Here is a 22,852-nt window from a genome sequence, read left to right as displayed (position 1 = left end):
TACACGATAAAATTTCAAAAATCATTCGGGACCATAGAATAATTCCTACGATTTAATTACATTAAAAAAATTATTTAACAGTCATTTTTTAGTTGAACACAAAAACAGAAGAAAAGCCTTCAAAATCAACTGCTAATCGAATATTTGCTTGCATTTATGCCTATCAAACTCTCAATGCAGCTCAATTTTTCAATTCAGAGTTGAATGAAGCTTGCGTATTTTTGACTTGTTTTACATGCTTTTGAAAAAGACAACATTAATTGTATTAGGCACGTGGTATCATATCTAGCTTTAAATAACTTAACTTGAGCATGCATGCTAGGCAAAAAATTTTCTGGTTTCTTCTGACTTATTTGACGTAAACAATCTCTATAACATCAAAGAGAAAGTTTTAAAGTTATTCATACAGCTGAACAAAAACTAAAATTAGTTGGCCTTTTGGCACTTAAAATTATTGACGTCAAACATCATATACACGTGTGTTGAGGCCATAGTCTAGAATACATAAATTTAAAAAGATATTTTTTATTTGATAGATATTAGTATACACGACCATCTTTGCATTTTGAGACACAAAAAGGTTCGTTTTAATTACTACTTCTGACTGTTTTTTCATCGTTATTTTTTTAGTTTGCCGGAAGCATTTTGTTTAATAACTCAATAAGTGACTGAAAAAATTGTTTTCCGCAAAAATTTGTTTTTACCAAAAAAAACATATATTTGAACGTTTGATATTTGTAACTTGGTTCAATCTTGTATGTAATGTCTTCAAGCAAAATTGAGTAGGCTCATTTAGTATGGGCATATAATTGAGAAAGCATACCTTGATTGATGTTGATGTATTCAGCCTAAAAGAGGAATTTGGTTATTCCTTTATGTACTCAAAAAGATTTCCAAGAATGTAGCCCATTGTAAGTTACAACTGGGAATTGGGAAGTAAACGAATCAATTATGAGGCCGTATAGTTGCACGGAATCACGTTTACATTCGTATGAATACCCAGGATGAGGTCTCAGGCCAAAAGATGATGTCCAAACCGAAATGAAGGAACCAGGGGGTGTCGCACGCACAAACTACGCTGCCTCAAACACTAATTTATCATATTACGAAATTCTGAAAAAAGAAAACATGGAAGTCTGGAGATAGGCCGTTTCTGCCTGGGAGGGTCTGGAGATAGTATTGACTTTTAATCTGGGACCTCAGCCTGGGTTTCATGAACTTCGTTTGTGCGTCATAACAATGAAGATATCGAAAGAGGAATTAATTAGTACTTTATTGTTCCGTTTTGTATTGTTCCAGCTGTAGTATTTGATCAAATTGTTGACATAACATGACACAGCGGTCAACTTTCGGCCTTGTGGCCCTGTGTGCAGCAATCACACTTATCCCAACCACATTGGCGGGTGGTTCACATCGGTGTGTAACCGACAGTGAGTGTGTCTTCTTTCAACAGTTGTACGAAACCCAACAGACTTTTAACCCCTCCAGTAACATTTATGAGAAACCCGATGGTCTCAAGTGCTGCTCAGATGACCAATGTCACGACAACTGTGATTGGTAAACTTAAACTATTATAACACAGAAATGCTCCGTTCAATATCCAATAAAAAAAATTCATTTCAATTTCAGATCAAAAACGCTCATAGCATGTCTCAATCCAGGTGTAAGAAACGATTAGTTGTCACAATAATACTTAGCATATTCTTAGTAACCTTAATATCAATCATGGCTCCTTATACGATATTACAAGAATCTTATTGATGGTCTTGAAATGTTTTGTAGGATTCATTTCTGGTCTTTGTATCATCAGTATGAACCATATGTGATCTTTGTACGAATAGTCACAAATGATTTTCGTTTGACGTGTAACGAACATAAGTAATATTTCATGGTTGCGAATTTTCATATATCCATGGTTCTGCTTCTTAATGTTTTTTTTTTCGTGCTGGTGCTGCTATTGCATCACCAATAGAACGCTAAAAAGCGTTCCCAGAAAGCAATCCTCCTTAAAGATAACAAACGATGTTCATACTATTGTGATTGATAGTAAAAAATCTTGCTTTTCTTAGTTTTTGGCAGATCTGGGTAAACCGGATTACAATTTTAACAAAAGTGGAAAAAGCGGGCAGATCTGAGGTACAGATTAATGGCATTGACCTAATTTAGTACACTGAACATCATTTTTTTTCAAAAATTGCTTGCTTTGCGAGACACATAAAAGCTTTCTGAGCGGCCTGACTAAAGTATACGTCATCAATTTGTTTATTATTAAAAGTAACAATAACGTTATTATTTGTAGGTAAAAATTCTCTCTAAAGAGAAAAGTAAATATTTGTAAAGCGGCATTTAGTATGATATTTGAGATATAAAATTTTTCTTTTGGCGCAATGATTATTAATATAGCTTTTTTTCTCCATTTCCTTCTCCGGCTAGTTTTTCTAAGGTGACTTAATGTTTTTTAAAATTCATTATTTGTAAACGCGGTATGTTTAGATATCAATTGCATAAAATTATAAGCAATATATTTGAATTTATATGATTACTACGAATCAGATATGACTTTCTGATGTCGCTAGTCCTCCCGTGTTGAGGACAACGACGAAAAAACGACACTATTTTGTAAGAAGCTGTCGTTTTTAGTCGTTTTGTCGTCGTTTTCGTCGGTTTGTCGTCGTTTTCTTCGTTTTCATTAGTTTTCGTCGTTTTAGCCGTCTTCTACGTGTAAGAAATGATCGTTTCTTCGTCGTTTTTTCGTCGTTTCTTACGTCGTTTTTTTTCAGTTAAGATCGTCGTTTTTTGATCGTTTTTTCGTCGTTTAATTGCTCTTGAACTATTTTTTCTCTATTAGATCGTTTTGGCATAAAAGTATTATCGCCTGATAGCGCAGAGCGCAGTGCATCAGGTAAAAGTATCAGGAGTTCAATGGTTCGAATCCCAGAGGGTACCGTTTTTTCGTCGTTTTTTTTTGAAAAACGATCATTTCCTACATAAAAATAACGACGAAATAATGAACAAAACGACGATTACCACGTAAGGGCTTTGTTCGTTTTTGTCTAATGAAAACGATTAAAAACGACGATTTCTTACAAGTGAAAAACAAAATTCCTCAACACGGGCTTCTTTGAAGTTTTTGTCGTTTAGGCCGAAAACTGTCACGAATAATCATAGAAAGCAATCAATTATGCTGTATATTGAAACAAGAGCATTAAAATCCGGAACAGAACAGTAAAATCTAATTGCAAAAACAGTAGAAAATATTTTTAGGAGGCTCGTAAAAAATTTTGTTAGGTCACACACATATTTCAGTAAGTGATCATTTAAAAATTTAAGAAAAAAATTTACTGTTTTCTGTCATAATATTCCAATCTGTTCCCGGTCTTGCTGTTAAACAGCGTGTTTAATTGTGAGACAAAAAATTTCAATTCGCACCACTTTGTTTTGGTTATTTACAAACCGAATGCTTGAAGGCAGTTTGCCCCCTTTTTTGAAAATACTCAACAACAATTGTACTGAAACTACAACTTGTTTTTACTGTCGAATAGAGCATTTTCATTAATTTAACAGAATATTTGTTCCGACCCCCTTTTAGTGGTGAGGGAGGAACTATACACTCAAATGGGTTTTTGTTTTTGTTCAGTCAATTTATATCGATATATTCATAGCACAGAATTGTGAGTGGTATCATTAAAAAGCATGTACATCCTAGAATAAGGAAATAAAAAATTTTTTCGATTTTATTTACAGGGAGTCATCGACCATTAAAGTTTTGTGAACATTCAACTGTTTTTGTTCACTTTATCAGTAATTTTTGCTAAAATTTGGCATAATTTCGGTAATATAATTTAAAACAAGTTTAAACTTTTAACGGCAGAGTGTTATAGTTACCGTTAGAGGCAGAAAATCCGTTGCTGAATTCTTTTTATGAAGTTTTCTTGGGTAAAATTTTTCGATAAAAATTTCAGAATTTGAGCTTTTTTCATCGAAAATTGGCACTAAATATGCTTTTTTGGTCCACTTTGTTAAAGTTTGCCAGACGTAGTGACCTAGAAACCTCAACATAGATTTTCTAACATCCAAAAGAGCGCTAGTTGAATTTAGGTGCCCTATGAAAGTCTTCTGGAATTAAAATTTTGCCGTTTTTTTGCTTATTTATCTCGATAATTATACAATATGCATCTTTTTTATGCACGTTTTTTATGCTTCTTTTTTATACAATATGCACGTTTTTTTATATTTGAAGAACTTCACTCAATAATTCGTCTTATTCGAAAACACTTGGAATACTTGGGCGGTTTGTTGGGCGTGCGACACAATCGGGGATAGGCTCGATATTATCATATACACCTAGAATCAGAAACTTTCGATTTTTTTAGTGCTGCCTTCTTTCAAAAAATTTTGCTTTTGTTCTTATGTTAATTATGGACAAAGAATTTTTTATTCATGGCTCCATTAATGACAGCTCCCACTTAAGTAAACACGAGGCTGAATGTAGATAGGGTCTGTTTTCAGAGAACAATAGGGTTTTTATGGCTTTGATGAAAGTATTTATTTTAAGGAAATTTCAGTGATTTTATTGAATTTCTCAAGTTCTTATATTTTTTGTCAATTTTTGCGTATTGTCAGTAAATAGAGGTAAAACTATCTTCCCTATGGAGTACAATCTAATTTTTTTTTGCGGATTGTTTTAACGTTATATTTTCTTGCTTTTGGTACTACGGGTTTTCATACAAAATTTTAAGATTTTCGTGCATAATTGCCAATTTTTGCTGTTGTTTTTGTTACTTGGGTAAATTGTCACAATAGTTGACAGTCTAACTGAAAAAAACCTTACAACATTTGCACTTGAGTTTTTCCATTTCATCTGGTTTTAAGGGCTGCGACACCATTCTCTTGCAGAATTTGGTAGAATTTTTTATTTTTGCCCTCTGTTTGTTGTCGTATGCCAAATGTTTGGTAATGAAAGGTCTCAGTGGCCAACTATAGATAATTCATTGAATTTAATAGCTGATAACGGTAAATAGAAAATGGTTTTATTGACTTTCGAATTAAATTCCTAAACAGAGAGTAAAAGTATTCTTCAACTTATCCCTTTTTGTTCTTTTGTTCAGATTCGGGTTTGTTTTCGCATTTTACAATGTTGTATCTTTTTCGTAATTTCGCATTATTTAAAATTCTTATTAATGTTTTGTTGCATCAAACAAAAATTTCTCTGTTGTGTAAACGTTTTGACTGATGTCTTCAGGGCTTAGACAATTTGTTTCAAAAGAATTTTGTGAAATTTAGAAATTTTTCATTTTTTGTGATTCTTTTGCAGTCAATTTGTGATAGTCGTTTTACAAAAAAACTTTATGATGATCAAAGGAGAGGCAAATGAAGATTTTTAGTTCGCCTGGATAATTTTTTGAAAAAATTCAATGGTTTCACAATGTGGTTCCTAAATTTGTGTGTGAAATTTTTTAGTTCAGCTTGTACTTATTGTTATTTTGTGGTCCTAAGATTTTGTCTCACTACTAACAAGCACAATTAGTTGTCCAGTTTATTGCAAGACAAACTGTCAACTCTTTTAGTCGAAAGCTTTTGTTGTCTATGAAATTTGAAATTTTTTAAAAAAAAAGACAATAGATTTTTGAGAATTGCCAATCTTATTTCTGTTAACTTGTTAACTTGTAGATTAGCGTCACTAATGACAGGTCTCCTCATTTATCTTTTGAAATACAATTTGCTCTTCATAACTGTTTTATTTTCCTCAAATGGTCTTTTTGCTTGGTACAAACAGTTTTCATACAATATTCGTGATTTTTGCATTTTCGCCCCCTTTTTTGTAGGTTTTTGTTTTCTCTTCACAGTATTTCAATGATGGGCCTCATTTGATTCACAATTGTTTTACTTTAATAAAACGCAATCGACGATTTTCAGTGTTTATATTGAACAGCTTAATGTTAATTGGCTGGGACATCGTTTTCGGGCAAATTTTTTGTGCAACTTCTCCTTTTTGCCTGTAGTCGTCGTTCTTTTTAGCGTGGTATGACATATCCTGGACAGTGAAAGGTCTCAGTTGCTCTGTGGAGATATAAAAGAACCTGTCAATGATTTCATTTGATGCATAATGTTCCTAATCAGTTCGAATATTATTCTTGTCAAAAAAGCAATGTTTCATTAATTTTTGCCCTTTTGCTCATTTCTTGTCGACTTTTTACTAAGTCGCATTGAGGATAAGTTCCATATTTTGTTCTGATAAAGTACAAGTTAACCTTTTTAGTAAAAGTTTTATCTGATGCCATCTTGATTTGTTTATTAATGATTTTCAAAAAATGGTCTACGAGTTTTGCTCGTAATTAATATTTGAAGCTATTTGATTTTTATCGCCGTCTTTTCTGGTAGTCAATTTATGGTAGTCACAGGTCTCATAGGCCCTCTAAGGTAGATTGTTTTATCCATTTATTAGTTTGTTGAAGGACTTGTTGCCGTGTTAAATTTTTTTATCTCTTCCTCATTTGGTAGACAATTAAGTGAAAATGTAGATGAGCGCTGTCGGAACTTAATGTGCAAACGCACATTACCGAGCCTCCTTGTTTCCAAATGTTATCAATTTAAATTATTAACAAAAGTTTCATTGACTATGTTTGTAGCAAACCATTCTGCGCTCAGTAAATGTTCATATCAAAATTGGTAAGTTCATTTAAAATCCTGCATATTGGTAAAAAGTATTTTTTATGGTAACACACACAGATAGTTCGGATCAGTTAGTTTCTGAAATCGGATCTCACCAGAATTTTATCAGATCATGCACGATAAGCTGTCACCAAAACTGGAAATTTTAGCGTTACGTATCAGCTTAAAATATCTTAAAATTGGTTTAAAGATTGTAAAGTTTATCTTACCAAAAAATCAAAAAAGGGAGGTCCAGTTGATTTGAAGTAACAAAAGAATTGGAAATAAGCTAATTTTCGCTGAGAAGATCTCCATTTTGCTCAAAAACCTTCGTTTAGATGGATTTCAACATCAAGTTTTTTATTGTGAACTTTCCCAGCTCAAAGATTAAGTGGCTTTAAGGAAATAGATTGTTTTCATCACACACTCTAAATCATGATGCTTAGCTTAATTCCCTACTCTCTAATTTTCTTATGAACAGAAAAGTTGCTCTTTTAAAAGAAAAGCCAAATTTGTTTTCAGGGAAGTGGCTTTTGTGATAATCTTCTTCGTGGTCATTCCCCTTGTCAGTCTCATCTGTTGTTCAGTTGTGATTGGCCTCATCGTCTACTGCGCCGTAAAACAGAGTAAGTTGCAAAACATTGCACCGATTATTAACGATTTGGCATAACGGTTCCCAGATTTAGACCTCGACTTCTAAAGAAGTATCCTAAAAGAACTATTAGAAACGATCAGTTTCTAAATTGACAAACCAAAAACGATCGAAAACGATCAAAAACGATCAGTTCCTAAAATTAATTACAGGTCAAAAACGCTCGAAACCGATCAAAATGGTCACTTCCTGCACTAATTTGACCGTTTGTCATCGGTCTGGCCAACAGGGGAGAGCACCCCGGGCAAGTGGCCAAACATTAAATCCGAAAATCATGTTTCCACTTGATTTTCCACTTTAAAGTCCAGCGTCAACTGTGGGTAGAGCTAAAGTGCAGCATCAAATTTTGCTCGAGCAAAAATTCCAACATCAAACTTGGCTCAAGCGAAACTCCAGAAAAAAAAATGGCGTCGAGATAAAATGCAGCAGCAACAATTTAGGTCAGTCCAAACTAGAGATTAGATCTAAAGTCGAGCTAAAGTTTGCAGGTTTGCAGATGACACAGCAATTTTATGTCATGAAAAAACGAACAGTGTTTAGAAGCAAAGGCTAAAAAGATATTGCTGGAAGCTGAACAATATATGAAACAAAACAAGTTAACTCTAAATGAAGGGAAAACAGAATAATGGTTTTCAATAATGGTTTTCAAAAATGAAAAGATACCAACTGCCAATTGCGTTGAATTTAAGAGTCATTCATTGAAACCAACAGATGAATGCAGATACCTAAGTGTTATTCTTGACAAAGAGTTGAAATAGCAAAAACAACTTAATAATGTGATCAGTAAAATGGCTTCAGCTATCAGATCAATTTGTTCGGTACGCAATCAAATACTTTTAAAAGCTCGAATAAATCTCTTTAGATCACTTGTTTTATCGCATATAGAATTTAGTGCAATATTTTTTCAAAGTTTGCCGTCCTACTCAATTGACAGAATAAACAAACACAATAGATGGGGCATAAAAGTTTGCTTTTTTTGAACAAAATACTACAGTGCTCATAAAATACTTCTTGAAAAAAAAATACTTCCCGCAGAAATTCAAATAGCAAAAACTTCATTAAATATGTTTTTCGATATTGTCCAACAGACAAAGATAAAAGACCAACGAAAATTCAGAAAAATTGGAGACGTTGAAATTAAAGTTAATATGATTTTTTTCTCATAAAAAAAATGTAAATAAAAATTGAGTCAAAATTCATTTATAAGAAACTTTTTTAAGAAATGGAATAAGCTTACAAGAGCTCTAAGAAAAGAAAAATCAAAGAAAAAAGTTAAAAAATAATTAAAGGAAGAGATGCAAAAAAGACACGAACGAGCTCCAATTAACAAAAAAATTGAAGGCTTTAAAAGTTTTATAAAATAATTCACGAAAACTACACACTGAACCTTGTATTTTATTGTTATGATGTTTAGTTATTCAAGGAAAAGATGTTGTATGTTTGATTTATAATATTACAACATGTAACTTTAACCTTGGGGTTATTCGAATTTACATGTTTGAGATTTAAAAAAGGATTTTATGGACTCCTTGAGAAAAGACAGTGTCTTATTGCAACACTTTTTGGTCGAGCTTGGTCTTTTCGTAAAACGAGGGCTAAACCTGTGTTGTCGCGCTTTAGGAGCAGGTTTGATCTTTTGTATAATCTTTCTGTGACTAATAAGAAACCATACAAATCATATATGATCTGATATGATAACTAATAGTCATATATGATCTATTTGAAATCAAAGAAAGTGGCATGCTGGGTGACTGGGCCAACACGCTGACAGTTTTTGTCCCCTACGAACATTTTTGACTTGAGAAATTCCACAATGGTTGGATGATTTGAAAACCTATACGCTCATTGGTTGAAAACTTGATACATTTCGTCAAAAAGGTCCAACATCTTTATTTTGTTTTAAAAAGTTGTTACAGCGAGGTCAAGTTATGCTTTTCATTCATGTCTTCATGATATATTGACATGTCTTGATGATAAATTGACAATTGCCTGCCCGCTTGAAATATATGCTATGATCCTAAAGTCCGTACCTGTCTTTGGATTTGGATGAGCACGAACTATCGATTATCAAGACTTTTTATTTATTGCATCGTTGGTTGGCCTTATTTAGCTCTCATTTAAACTTCCTAATAACTTAGAGGAAAATCATAGCTACGAATAATAAAGCAGGAAAAGGCAGAAATAAAATGATTTAATTTTGCAGTAATTAGGTATCCGATTATTCAACTTCAAAAAAGCTTTGAGGCTTGAAAGGTTTATCTGCTTCAAAGCATGTTGCAATTTTAGGCATTTATTGCGTCAGGAGTTGGCCATCATAAAAATTGCTTGCACAGCAGCATCTCCATTGTTCACTGGACGAAATAATTAGGAATTAAACATAAAAAAATAAAAAATAATTAGGTGTTAACTTAAAAATAAAAAATAATTTTTCCTTTCTATTTGCACTTTTGTGCTTTGAAATATGTCACAGAAAATTTTTGCATATGCAGGGCATTCCATTTCTAACAGTTTAGTAGAAACCATCTGAACAACGCGGATATCATAAGAGAAAAGGCCAGAAAATGTAATCATTTTTTAGCAAAAACTTGAACTTTACATTGATCAGAGTTTGAAAATTTTCGTGAATTGTTAGCAGTTTTTGTCTTATAGCAAAGAATAAGCAACCACAAAACTATTTTTTAAATTAAATGTCTGAATTGAATCAAGTTTTTTTGGAAATAAAAATTTACAATTAGAAAATCTTGGTTCATAAACGATCATTGTTATCAGTTCAACCCAAGAAATCACCCATGCAACCACAATAGTTTCCCTTTTGGAAAAAACGTTTGAGGTAAAACTTCCTGTTCTGGGCAATCACATTTCACCCGCCATTGAGGTACAACTAGTATGATAATTCATTAAATTTGGGCTCCCCACTCATTGGGTGAGTCAAAAACTTATCACTATAGATTGTCCCAGCTCATGGATGACACACTATTCAAGGCCGACTCGCCTCTTAACTTCTGCAACAAGGATTCAAAGATCTGCTCCCGTTTCATATGTGTCTGTAATGTCGCATCCCTTGCAAGGAGCATGATTGCAGACCCCCGAATTGCTGTAACAGAGACTGATTGAGATAACCTACTGATGGCTACCGACAATCCCGCCAGCTGCAAATTTCTGTTGTCAGCCAGAGTAGCGATTCGTTTGAGGGTCTTACGAGCTGTCTCTGAAAATCCTCCAAACGTTTCAAAAGCCAGAGGAATGAATTGAATTCCAACTTCAATACAATTCTGGGCGTACTGTTCGTACTTCCTGTCCTCAGCAGCTGACAGTGCAAAACAACTTTTCTCCGACGCATTTATAGTGAGGCTTGACTGCAAGGGAGAAGTGACGGTAACGTCTAAAGCTGCTGGTTGACCAGCGTTCCATTCAGGTAAGAAGATATCGCCCGGTCTGGAGTTATTGTCGGGTAGTAAACTGTTCTGTTCAGAGATGGGTGACAAAAGAGCTCCCGAGCAAGCTGATATAATTTTGTCTCGTATACGATCTTGACGGGAGATCATATCACCGCGACCATGGCATGACACCGCATGGTCGCCGATTACATCTAGTCCCAGATTTACAAAAAGGACATTTTCTCTCGTTCTCGTACAATTTTACACCCAGTCGATATTTGAGAGCAACACGCAACTCATTGGAAAATAGTTGTAGTCCCAGAGCCGGAATGGGGGCTGCGGATAACCAGGCACCAGACTGCGGTAGAGAAAGAGATTGTAAGCGAGCTTTTTCTCATATGGAACTTTGTTTTCCTAACAAGTTGTCAAAGGCTGAGTTATCAAGTTCCTCCTGAATTTTTCTTTGAGAGGGATATGTCGTCGCAATTTTGCTCAATTCTTCAACTGCTTTAACAAATGAGATGTCTTCAGTTGGATTATGGCCTGTTAATTTTTCTACAAGAACAGAGGATTGCAAAAACAGATCCAACGTAAGCAGCCTGAAATTGATCTGCTGATCGTCCTATTCCTACACCGGTTTTTTTTATTGGAAGCCATGCTTGTTCCAAGAGGTGTCTGACAACAAAACTCCAAGAATTCCTTGAAAGGTTGCACGCTGAACCGAAACAATTTTTCGAAGGATTTTATTTGATTCCTCCAAAGGACAATTGCATCGCAAAGAGTAGACCATTTTGGGAGCACCAAGGCAAAAACGCAAAATACCAAGAGCACATTGAGGATCGTCTACATATGCTAAATTGTCTAGAAGTTCCTCTGATTGTTTTTAAAGCGTTTGAGTAAACAAGAGGAAACAGAAGCATCAAATCCTATAGCAACTCCTAAAATATCAATTTCATCTACACAGTTCCTCTTGATCAAACTGTCAATTTTTGTCATGCTTTCGATTGACCATAGCTCGCACTTATCCTTCCTGAGTTCCAAACCAAATTTTTCCCCTGATTCTGAGAGAATTTCTAACGCTTTACAAAGTTCGATCTCGGTTCCCACAATAGTTCCGTCATCAAGATATCAGCAATGTTGCAAGAGATTTGGTATTTTGCTTTCGATTTCTTCAATACGAGGCCAGATGGCCAATGAAAACAAACGTGGACCTAGTGGATCACCTTGTTGCACTCCTGTCTGACTGTCAACAGTTGAGCTATTGAAGAACAAATCACTATGTTTCGAGCAACAAAAGGATGCAAATGAATTGTACTAGGCATCAAAACTTTAGTTGAGCTAAGTAGATGACTGCGCTTTACTGAATTAAATGCGTTTCTGAAATCAATTTGAAGTATGCCCCCACTTTTTACTCTTTTCATTCTTTCTAAGGTTATTTTTGCGGCACTCTGCTCCCGGCACCTCCCTTGACAGCAACTCCCAACTGCTTTGAACCAAACAACTCAACCGAATGGCTGCTTCTTTTGCAATGCACTTGGCAACAAGGCGCCGGATAACTTCACCCACAGCAATAGGTCTAATGCCGGTTTCCTTTTTATTCAATGCTGTTAATGTAGCACTACAAAAAGCTGGAGCCAAAAAACTTGGGAGCTGGCCCCTGCTGGCCAAGTTCACTAATTTGGTTAGGGAACTCATTGCCCTCTTGGATTGATCAGAAATTGAACAATTGATTGCGTGGAGAAGATGCTCTGGGTACATTTTGGGCGGCCCAGCTGCTGTGAATTTCGAAAAAGACCGGAGCTGCAAAACAACCTATCCCTCAACAAATTGATAAGCTTCGCAGCTATAGTCTTCCAACGGCTCAAGAATTTCGATTTCCTCTGGATGCAGTTTTTTGAGTTCAATGAGTGTTTTTTTGTAGTCGGGTGCTACTCCCTCCGATGATAAAATTTTTGCCGCACGATCAAACTGTCCTTGAAGACAATCTGTTTTCACTCGGGAGGCAAGCACTTCAATTGTGCTGTTACTTTTATTTTTTGTTTGCTTCATTGAAGCCGCTCCGTACCAAAGGTCAGCATACTCACCCGATCTCCATCGCTCAAATCTATTCATCATTGAGTTTTCCTGCTGCTGCTCATGTTTTCTACCCCCTCTGTTGGAAGCACGCAAAACACATTTGCTAACTGCGAAAAACTTCTTCCAGTTATCAACACAATCAAGATTTGAGATGCAGTCCTCTATGCTGGACGTAATAATCCCGGACCATGGCATACGAAACTTCACGAGGATTTAGCGGATCGTTGGAATATTTCTACTGCAAATAGTTTTCAAATCTGGTAATTTGCTTGGATTGTCACTGGGGCCTGATGGGCCACTGCACAGTGTTGCAGATTGAACCAACTCGTCTGTGCGGGCAGATAGATTTTTCGGTATCTTTTTCATTGTTGACAAAAGTTGAGTGAATTGAGAATACGACCAAATTGATTTCGAGTACACCCATTCATCGTAATTTGGAACCCAATGCAAGTACCTCACCTTGGACCTGACCAAGTCGTGCTCCAAGATGGAGACTTCAAATAGGTTATCTTTTCTGTCGGGATAAAAAAGGATATTTCCAACTGGAATCAGGAAACGAGATATGTCGTCGTTTATTGTCAGTTCGGTTATCTGCTGTGTTAAACCAGTTGAGGTGTCTGACATAACGTTTTCTACTGAAATGCTAGTGGTTTGTTCCTGTGAGTAACTTTTGACGGGAGATATAGAAACTGGCACTTTTTCAATGATATTCAAAGAACATTAAGTAGGGGGGATGAATTGTTATCGTGGTTTGCTTCAGACTGGACCAGATCTTTAGCTCTTAGGTTGTATTTCATGGCCAAAACGCGATAACGATTCAACTAGCAAACCGCTCCATGAATTGTATGTTTCGATCACCTGAAAGGCGTCAGGGAGGATGGGGGGGGGCAAGGGTGGGCTGTAAAGTTTGGATTTAACCGGTTTTGACGACCTTCCTTGGCCTCAACTCGATAGTCTGGATAATCTCCCTTCAGACATCCACCCCACAATGTAATTTCGAAGAAAAAAAAGGAAGGGGTTTTAAGATGCATAGAGTTGCAAAATGTTGTTTACAAAATTTGTTTTTAAAGATGGTCTATTCAGAAAGTTGTCGATAAATCCAGAGCACGTGCTGTTATAAAAAAGTTAAATTAGAAAAAAGTTAATTTAAAAAATATATTGATTTCAAGTCGCTTTGACAGCCTTGGTTTATGATAGAACCGTGATAGCCATGATATGTATTTTGACCTGTTTCATAATAGCAAGTCAAGCGAAAAAATGTGAAGATAAATTGTCTGAATTTTCCGGCATTGTTTCAATTCTTATATGCAAATACGGTAATTGACATGATTGTTTGTAAATTTTAGGGGTGAAAATTTTGAAAGTTGTTTCTTAACATGAGACTTATTGTTGCTCCCAGATTTGAAACACTTAAAAAATAGCAGCAATTGTGCTGGCTGGGGGAATGGAAAATAGGGAAAATTTTTTTTACTTCAGTTTGCTTCTCTTCCTTGACTTTACAATTCGAACACAGGAGAGGTCATATTGGATTCAGCTCTACTGTTTTTGCAAATCTCTTTCTGAATCAAAATTGACGAGGTGAGAACAACTTCACGAGGTGACGAGAGGGATTTTGACAACTTAATTCTCTTATACTATCCAACACTTTGGCATTAAAATATAAATTTTGGTTCTTGTGGCTTTTGAAAGGTGTAATTTTTAGAAAGAGTTTTTATAATGAAAAAAACATCATGTCGCAATTAACGGCTGCTTTCCTTTTTTGATGATCTTCAAAATATTAAATGAGTGGCGAACGCATTAGAATGTACGTCAACTTCATAAATTTTAATTCAGAATTTAGAAAATGAACATTTTTTTTCGAGCAATTTGATTCCAAGATCCGAACAAATAAAAATCTCTTGAACCCTCTTTGTAAGATTCTGCCCCGTTTGACCATTTATAACCATGTTTCTTATCAAGGCTATCGTGGTTCGTTTCATTGGGAAAGCCGTGTCGGAAACAGAAGCAAATCTTGCATGATCTTGCAAGGGTCCTATGAATACTAAGAAGGCTTTATGAGCTCTTTGAGTCAGTCAGTGTAGCTATTCTGTGTAGTATATTTATGAAAAAAATTATATTATAAAATTTCACTTTTTCTTGATTGAAATACGTTTTTTTTCGCAAATAATTTGATTGGATTTCAGATATTTTGTTTAATTCTGTCACAATTCTAATAATTACACAGTGAGCTTGCAGTTGACTGGATTGCAATACACTTCGTCAACAAATAATTGAAGCTTAAACAGAAGAGGAACTTATTTGCCTGTTTTAGAAAAATAATTTGCATCGACGACGTTCTATATCAATTGATTTTGTTTTTTCCTTCTCAAAATATAAACTGAAGTTTTTTCGTGCCAAAAAGGTTAATCTTCCGTGATTCTTGCAAAAATCTAGCAAGATTTAATCCGTCTTGCTACATCTTGCAAGACTAACTCCTTTTGCAAAAATCTTGCAAGATCTTGCAAGATTAACGCTTGCTCTTGAGCTCTTGACTAGGGAATTCATATGCTCCAGGTTGAGGTCCTCGTTCAAAACTCCTGATGAAAATACCCTTCCAGACCAATTTTGCCTATGAAAATACCTAGGCAGACCAATAATGCTCATGATCCAGACATTGCCTCGTTCAAAATTTGGCGCGTTCCTGTGCTCGTTCGAAAATGCTTATGAAAAGACCTTTCCAGACCAAAATACGATATGATACAGACTTTGGCTCGTCATTTCCATTTTGACCTTTTGGGGACCATCTCCCACGTGCTGTAGGTTAAATGTGACTTAATATTGATTTTTTTAGGCTGCCAGAAAAAATCGCACAATTTTTCTTGTCGTCTTGGACGGTAAAGAGAGCTCGAGAACGTACAGACTGCGCTGGCTTTGCATATTGATTTTTTTTCGAGGGCCAGTTTTTTCTTCTAATTTTTTGTTTCAATTTAGACGGGGATGGTCGCTTTCTGTTGAATGTGAGTTCTTCTTGTCCACATTATTTAATTCGTTACTTAAATCTTCCGGCTCGAAAAGCTGTTATATCTTGCTTCCAGATAAGTTTTTAATCACACCCGCAACTCAAGTTCACTTCGAAAGCGCGTTCATATAGTTTTCGATTTTTAAGTCATCTGCTAAAACTCATGCTTATTGTTCCGACTCCACTTGTGGTTGAGGGAACTATATACTCAAATGGGTTCTTTTTTGTTCAGTCAATTTTGGCCGATCGATATATTCGTCGTAGAGAATTGTGATTGGTATCGTTGAAAAGCTCGTCCAGCCAATAATTTGAAATTAAAAAGATTTTTTTGATTTTTGTATTTTTCGAGGAGTTATTGAGGATTGAAATTTTGTGTGAACACGTGATGTTTGGTATGATTTCGTTCACTTTTAATGTAAATTTTCTTCAAATTCGGATCTTTTCTTTAAAAATTTCTCATTCAAAATTACATTTCACGTCACAGAGAGAAATTAATTTTTATTCCTATTACACGAAAGGTGATAAAAAAAGACAAGTTCTGGTCTCATAGGAAAGTTTACTTTAAAAAAATTTCGAATTCTATTTGAGAGCTGTTTTCTTTTTTGAAATTTTCATAATTTTTAGGTCACAGAAGGACTGGTCATTTTTCATATCGGTGTTTGGTTAATGATGAAAGACATTTACCGTAAAATGGCGCCTAATGTACAAAAAACACGTTTTCAAGGAATCGCACATGTTATTTATGGCTTCGACTCTGAGCTTTTGTAATTTTTAATGAAATTTTGATTTTCATTTGAGGTTTAACTGAATTTTTGGAGACCTATGGCGTAGATTAGTTGACTAAAAGTGCAATGGGTTTCGTAATGAGCATTAGTGAAGCTATTCAGTTCTTTGATTAGACATCTAACAGCTGTTAAGTCTGTATTTATAATTTTTCGAACATTTTTTTTAAATAATAACCGATCATAAACATATTTCTGTAAACTGTTAGTCAACCTCAGTACTGCCAGGATCCATTTCCTTTCTAATGCAAACAAAACTAATCTGTTCAGCTGTTTTATCTTCTAACTATTTTTTTTATGACTTCGTTGCCACAAGATTTCAAAAACAATTTTAAAATTTTTTTTGGATAATTTCGTATTTTTGAAAACTTTTGATATTTTTTCACATTATTCTAAATTGAATAGCTCCCGTTGGTTTAAGGAAGACATTCAATGGGTCATAGATAAAGTTTTCAGAGAAAAGCTTATGGTTTAAATTGCTTCGACACTTCCTTCTCGCACTTTTCTACTGATTTTTTGGTTTTTGCATCTATTTGTTGTTGTTTTCATAGTCATAAGACTTTTTGTGATATCTTATTGATTACCCAAGCATGACAAACATCTTTGTCCTTCTATAGATTCATTATTGAGCTTAATTCTTGACTTCTGTTGAAAGCTATTGAACTTATTGTCTATTAAGTCTTTATAAATAATTTTTCAAAAAATTTTTTTGAACATTAACCAATTTTAAACTTATTTACATGATTTGCAAGAATTTCTCAGTAATGCCCAGAACCCTTTCCTTTTTTCTACAGCAACCTAAATTATTTTGGTTGCCATTTTTTCTAACTCCTAGTTTTATGGCTTCAATGCCACAAGACTTCAAAAAAATTAAATTTTTGGATATTTTTGTATTTTTAGTTCCTTTTGAAATTTTATCACATTATCCTAAAAAAGGTGGCTCCCTTTGGTTTTGAAAAGACGTTAATTTAGCATAGATAAAGTTTTGAGATAAAGAGACATGGTTTAAATGGCTGCGACACGTTCTTCTCGCTTTTTTCTACTGAATTTTTGGTTTTTGCCTGTATTTGTTGTTGTTTTCTTACTCAATGGCTTATTGTAATGTCTTATCGTATCGACGAATTGTCAATGACAAACTTCATTGTCGTCTCACCGACGCATAACTCTTATGCTCCCATCGAGCGCTTTTATTGCTTTTCGCTAAAAGCAATTGAGTTTAATGGCATTGATACTAACGGTTTTCTCAGAAATTTCGTGGTTTTAATGTAATTGTTCATATTTATTGATATTTTGAAGTCATATTAAAAAAAATCTCAATCTGCTAAAAAATTAATGGATAATAGAAAAGTCATTGCCGAAAAATTATTTTTTAAAGGCTCCGACACTTTCTCGCTCAATTTTTGTTCGAAATAGCAGATTTTGCCTATTTTTTGAATCTTTCGAAAAGCGTAAAATGCTGACCGTTCTCAAAAGCTTTTAATTGTTTTTTCAAGGATTGATGTTACCCAAGGCAGTTATTTTATAGCGAATAGTCTTGAAGTTTACGATATTATACATTATCAATGATTTTTTAAACTTTTCAGTTTTTGTTGTTTTTTTCGTCACCGTGTAGCTTATTCTCATCATTGAGAGGTCTCATTCAATTCCTTGTATTCGGAAAAGTTCAGTAACCAGTGATATAATGTTGTAACTGATGTTTTGTTTGTGGACAATATGCGTTTAAATAAAAGTTTCAGTGGTATACTTGTGTTCCTTTTTCTCTTCTTTTAGCACATTCGCGTAATAACAGATCCCAATGATTTTCAAATGTGGCCCAAATGCACTTAATTAATCGTTCAGTGTAATTTTAGTTGCATCAGTATGATTGAAAATGGAAGGAAGAATACAGTATTCAGATAATAGCTAAATATTTTAATGGCTTCAATAATTTGTGTTTTGGCGAATTGTTTTATTTTTTGAGTTTTTCTGCTTCTGTAGTCAATTTCTATGGTTTATTCTAACCAAAGACAGGTCCTATTGGTTTCCTGATGAACGTTTAGCAAAATTATAAAGAGTTAATTTGTTAAAAGCTAATGATTTTTAAGACTTTACGAATTATTTGAAAAAAGTTGATTGCTTTTTCAATTTTTCCTTATTATTTCCTTGTGTCGACTTTGTTACCTAGTTTCATTATAGAAAATTGCCTCTGCTGTATAGTATGGACAAAGTAAATTTGTGCAGTTAAGGTTTTATCCGATTGCATTTTGGGGTTGTTACTGGGTGCGTTCATATTTAGATACATAGTTTTTGCCGTGAAATTTTTGTTTCTGCTTCTTTTATTGTTTTTTTTTCTCGTAGTTTTTTCAGTGAAAGATCTCTTCAGCGCTGTAATGAGACATGGCATTATGTAACTCAATGAGTAGTTAGGTTTTTAAACGTTTAAATTCAAACATCTTTTTTTAATATCTTCATCTGGTTAACAATTAAGTCAAAAGTGTAGATGAGCTCGGGTCGGAACATCATGTGCGAACGCACATTAACGAGCATCTTTGTTATAATAGCATCTTGAATGATTGGACAGAATCTTGAATCTTGAAAGAAGAACTTTTGATTCAGATCATCTCGAAATATGTTTGCTCTCAGGATCATTTCAGAATAAAATTTGCAGGAATCCTGCAAGATCGGGCAAGATAACGTTTGGCCTCGACGAGATTCCCTTCCGTTTTACAATTTTCAAAATTTGTTAAGTTTATTTGACGTTTTCGTTTTCTTCGAAGTTTACTTTGAAGGTTTCCCTTCCATCTTTACTAAGGATGTTTGTATACCAGCGGGTTTTATAAAAGAAGCATGTTATTTGATTGAGTACGGTGCAAATTGAACACTTTTATTTAATAAAATTTATCGAAAATGTAAGTTGTAAGTAATGTCTTGACACCTGTTTATTACGTTCTAAGTTGTTGTAGGCGCGCGGTTTGGAGTTCCAAAGAATCTCATCGATGGATCATAGTAAAACCATAAAAATTCAATCCGTGGTTCATCGGTGGTTCATTACCACCTTTTCTCTGATCATAGGAAATCCATCGATGGGAAATCACTAGATCATAGAAAAACCATAGAACCTGAATTTTCCCCTTCTGTAGGATCGGCTAGTTTGACTCCATTTTTCCATTTTTCCATTTCTCCATTTCTCCAGTTTGATCGTTCCAGCAATGGAGATGCTCTTTTTAGTGACACGTTACTGACAACAACAAAAAAGTGCATTTAGGGACACGTAATTCCATTTTATTAAGAAAATTGACAAACTTGTGAGATTTTCGAAAATTTCATTTTCATGGATATTCTATGATTCAAAGATGGAAATATGGATAATCTATGATCCATCGATGGAAAGTTTGGTTTTATGAAATTTAACTGACCCATCGATGAATCTAGAAGTTACTATGAAATAACAATGATCCATCGATGAGATGCACTGGGACTCCAACCCGGGCACTTGTGCACAACCCTGTGACTCTCAGCTATAGTATTTTCGATTGTTTTGAAATTGGAAATATATGCCACTGTTTTACGTGCCTCTTATTAAGCAAACATGGGCCACAGTGTCTAGTTCAACTCCCTCGATAGTTAACAACCTGTCAATAAGAACGAGAAGAAAGAAAGCCTAATTGATTTTTAATGAAGGAAAAGTATTACTTATTGTGGATCACCAGTTCAATTTTCAGATTTACTGCTACCCGGATCATAGTAAATCAGCGCTGAATCAGAGTATTCTCAGTCTGTATTTTTACTATGAACAGATTATGATTATGTCACTTTTTACACTGTTCAGACAAAAATCATAGTAAAAAAAACCGGCTCTCTGAAAACACGCTGAACAGTTTTTGACATCCATTCCGTCGTTAAGATTCCCTTCTGCGGATGGGCGATGCAACTTTTTGTGCTCAAGTGTTTGCCATTTATTTATAGTCCCGGACCCTAGTCCCATAGCATATCAGTCCTGAAACACTGTATTCCATTTATATATCGTCGGCCCAGAACTGTATCTGTTTTCGGAGCTAACACTAAGACATTCAAACAAAAATCCATTACAATCTGAAATAAAAACCATAAAAATCTGCAATTTTGGTCCCAATTTGGCAGTTTCCAGGTTCCCGGCGTGTATTTTCTGGTTTTTGCGTGTTTTTACTGGTTTTGGCGGGTTTTTTTGCTAATCTTAATACGTTTCTTGCAACGTTTTAAGATTGTAAGTCGTCGTCATGCTCAAAAGGGGCATCGCCCAAAATTTCAAATTTTTTTCGAAATTTTCACAATTTTTCATGATTTTGCTATGAACATCATGGGAATCAAAACCAAGGATGTACAGTTTTTTTTCAGAAAAAAAGTATCTATGCGAATAGACTGCACATAATGGGGTAGCAACATACTCTTAGGATACACTGAAACAGTACTGGGCCGACGATATACAATTGGAATAAAATGTTTCAGTACTGATTTACTATGGGACTAGGGTTCGGGTACCCAGATCACAACTACCCAGAACAATTAAGCCTCTGAATTGAGTCCAAAGTAAAATTTACTAAATGAATTCGAGTTTACACCGTGGACAAGGAAAATGTTAAACATAAGTTAAAATTACAAAAGTATATTATTATTTACGCCATAATTTTGTGTGAAAACAGTAAATTTTTTTGATCTATGAGTTTGCTTTTATATTCCACAGACAAGAAATCAGGTGGAGTTGTTCACCCCACTGCGCACTATAACAGCCCACCATATCCAGGCACCCATCAACCATACCCAGCCTACCCTGTTCCTCCCCCCGCGTACCAGCAACCCCCACCCCCCGCTGCTGCACCTTCTCAACCAACAACAAGCTCAGGAGCTGCGCCAGTTACGACAGACAACCCGAAAAGTTTCGGATTTGTTCAGAGCTGATATGTAAAAAACGAAAAGATTCGCTCGTGAAAAAAAAGCGACTAAGCGAATAGTGAACGTAATTAATATTCAGGCTGCCATGACTGTAAATTTTAACATCATTGTAAATGTAGCATATATTGTAGATTGAACAATAAACTTGCTGAACTTTGCTAACTAATCGAAATCCAAAAAGAAATCAAGTGCGTGTTATTAGCTGGAAAAAAAATAATATTTAGCTATAAAATATAATGCATAGATACTGTTAGGCATGCTAATTTGTGACAAGTATTATTTTTTAATGAAATCTGATGATAGCGCTAATCTTTTATGTATAAAACAGCTGAAAGCATCTTTCACAATGAAAGCATCTGCTCAGTGTAAAGCGAATCATTTTTTGGACGGGCAATAATTGCAGACAGAATCTCAACAGAATCCAAATGGGTGCTTTAACAAGAAAAGATTTAATGGCGTTGCATTTGAATTAAAAAATCTGTAAAATTTGTAAATTTAGTTTGTGTCTGTATAATAATTTTTACATAACACAACCATACTGCAATCAGATTAGAAAAACAATTTACCTAACTTTACTTCTATTCATCAGGAATACAAGGGTTGACAATGTTTTAGCTGATATACAGTTCTGAATCAGTCATCTTTTTGCTGATTTTGTCCTCTCTAATTTTGTTATTAATTTAGGGAGGAACTATATACTCAAAAGGGGTTTTTTTACTCAGACAATTTTGGCCGATCGATATATTCATCGCAGAGAAGTTTGAGTGGTATCATTAAAAAGCTCGTCAGCGTAGAATTGGAAACTAAAAAGACTTTTTCGAATTTCACTTTTTTCGAGGAGTTATCGAGGATTGTAATTTTGTGTGAAAAACGGGATAGTTGGAATGATTTTGTTCACTTGTAGTAGAATGTTTCTTCAGATTAAGATCTTTTTATAAATATATTAAATCAAAATTCCATTTCACGCCACAAAATCAATCAATTTTGAGTTCCTAATAGACGAACGAAAGACGATAGAAAGACTAGTTCTGGATTCATAGGGAAGTGTACTATCAAAAAATGCAAATTCTATTTGAGAGCTCTTTTTCATATTTTTTTTTCTCAAGTTACCTAAAGACGAGTCGATTTTCATATCAAGGTTCCGTTAATGACAACATAATATACAGTCTAATGAAACCCAAAGAACAAAAATTTCGCTTTGAAGGTATCACCCGTGTTTCTTTCTTTGGCTTGGAATTTGAGTTTTCGTTATTTTAAATGAAATTTTGATTTTCTTTTTACTAAATTTTTCTTTTTGTTTTACTAAGTTTTTGTTTTACTAAATTTTTTCTTTTTGTTTTAATTCTTTTTTGTTTTACTAAATTTTTGGGGTCCTATTGCATAGACTCATTAACGAAAATTCCAATAG

The 22,852-nt window shown here is 34.5% G+C and overlaps 1 protein-coding gene across 1 annotated transcript; it reads left to right on the top strand.

Annotated features, from left to right (window-relative positions):
* The first annotated feature begins 420 nt into the window (after nt 1-420).
* On the top strand, nt 421-22,025 carry LOC142344100 (uncharacterized). The gene is made up of 4 exons (XM_075395586.1): nt 421-580; nt 1,300-1,557; nt 7,174-7,277; nt 21,236-22,025. The coding sequence occupies exons 2-4, from the start codon at nt 1,331-1,333 to the stop codon at nt 21,448-21,450; spliced, it is 546 nt and encodes a 181-aa protein (XP_075251701.1). The 5' UTR covers nt 421-580; nt 1,300-1,330; the 3' UTR covers nt 21,451-22,025.
* The last annotated feature ends 827 nt before the right edge of the window (nt 22,026-22,852 follow it).

This window comes from Convolutriloba macropyga, chromosome 8 (genome assembly GCF_964194025.1).
Source record: "Convolutriloba macropyga chromosome 8, txConMacr16.3, whole genome shotgun sequence".
In the NCBI taxonomy this organism is placed as follows: Eukaryota; Metazoa; Xenacoelomorpha; order Acoela; family Convolutidae; genus Convolutriloba; species Convolutriloba macropyga.
Note: the sequence above shows the minus strand (reverse complement) of the source record. Positions and strands in the feature narration are given on the sequence as shown.

Excerpts from the sequence above, each read along its gene's own strand:
- LOC142344100 (XM_075395586.1), top strand. The coding sequence starts at position 1,331 with ATGACACAGCGGTCAACTTTCGGCCTTGTGGCCCTGTGTGCAGCAATC. Across the intron at positions 1,558-7,173 it reads TGTCACGACAACTGTGATTG|GGAAGTGGCTTTTGTGATAA; the intron begins GTAAACTTAAAC and ends ATTTGTTTTCAG. Across the intron at positions 7,278-21,235 it reads CTACTGCGCCGTAAAACAGA|ACAAGAAATCAGGTGGAGTT; the intron begins GTAAGTTGCAAA and ends TATATTCCACAG.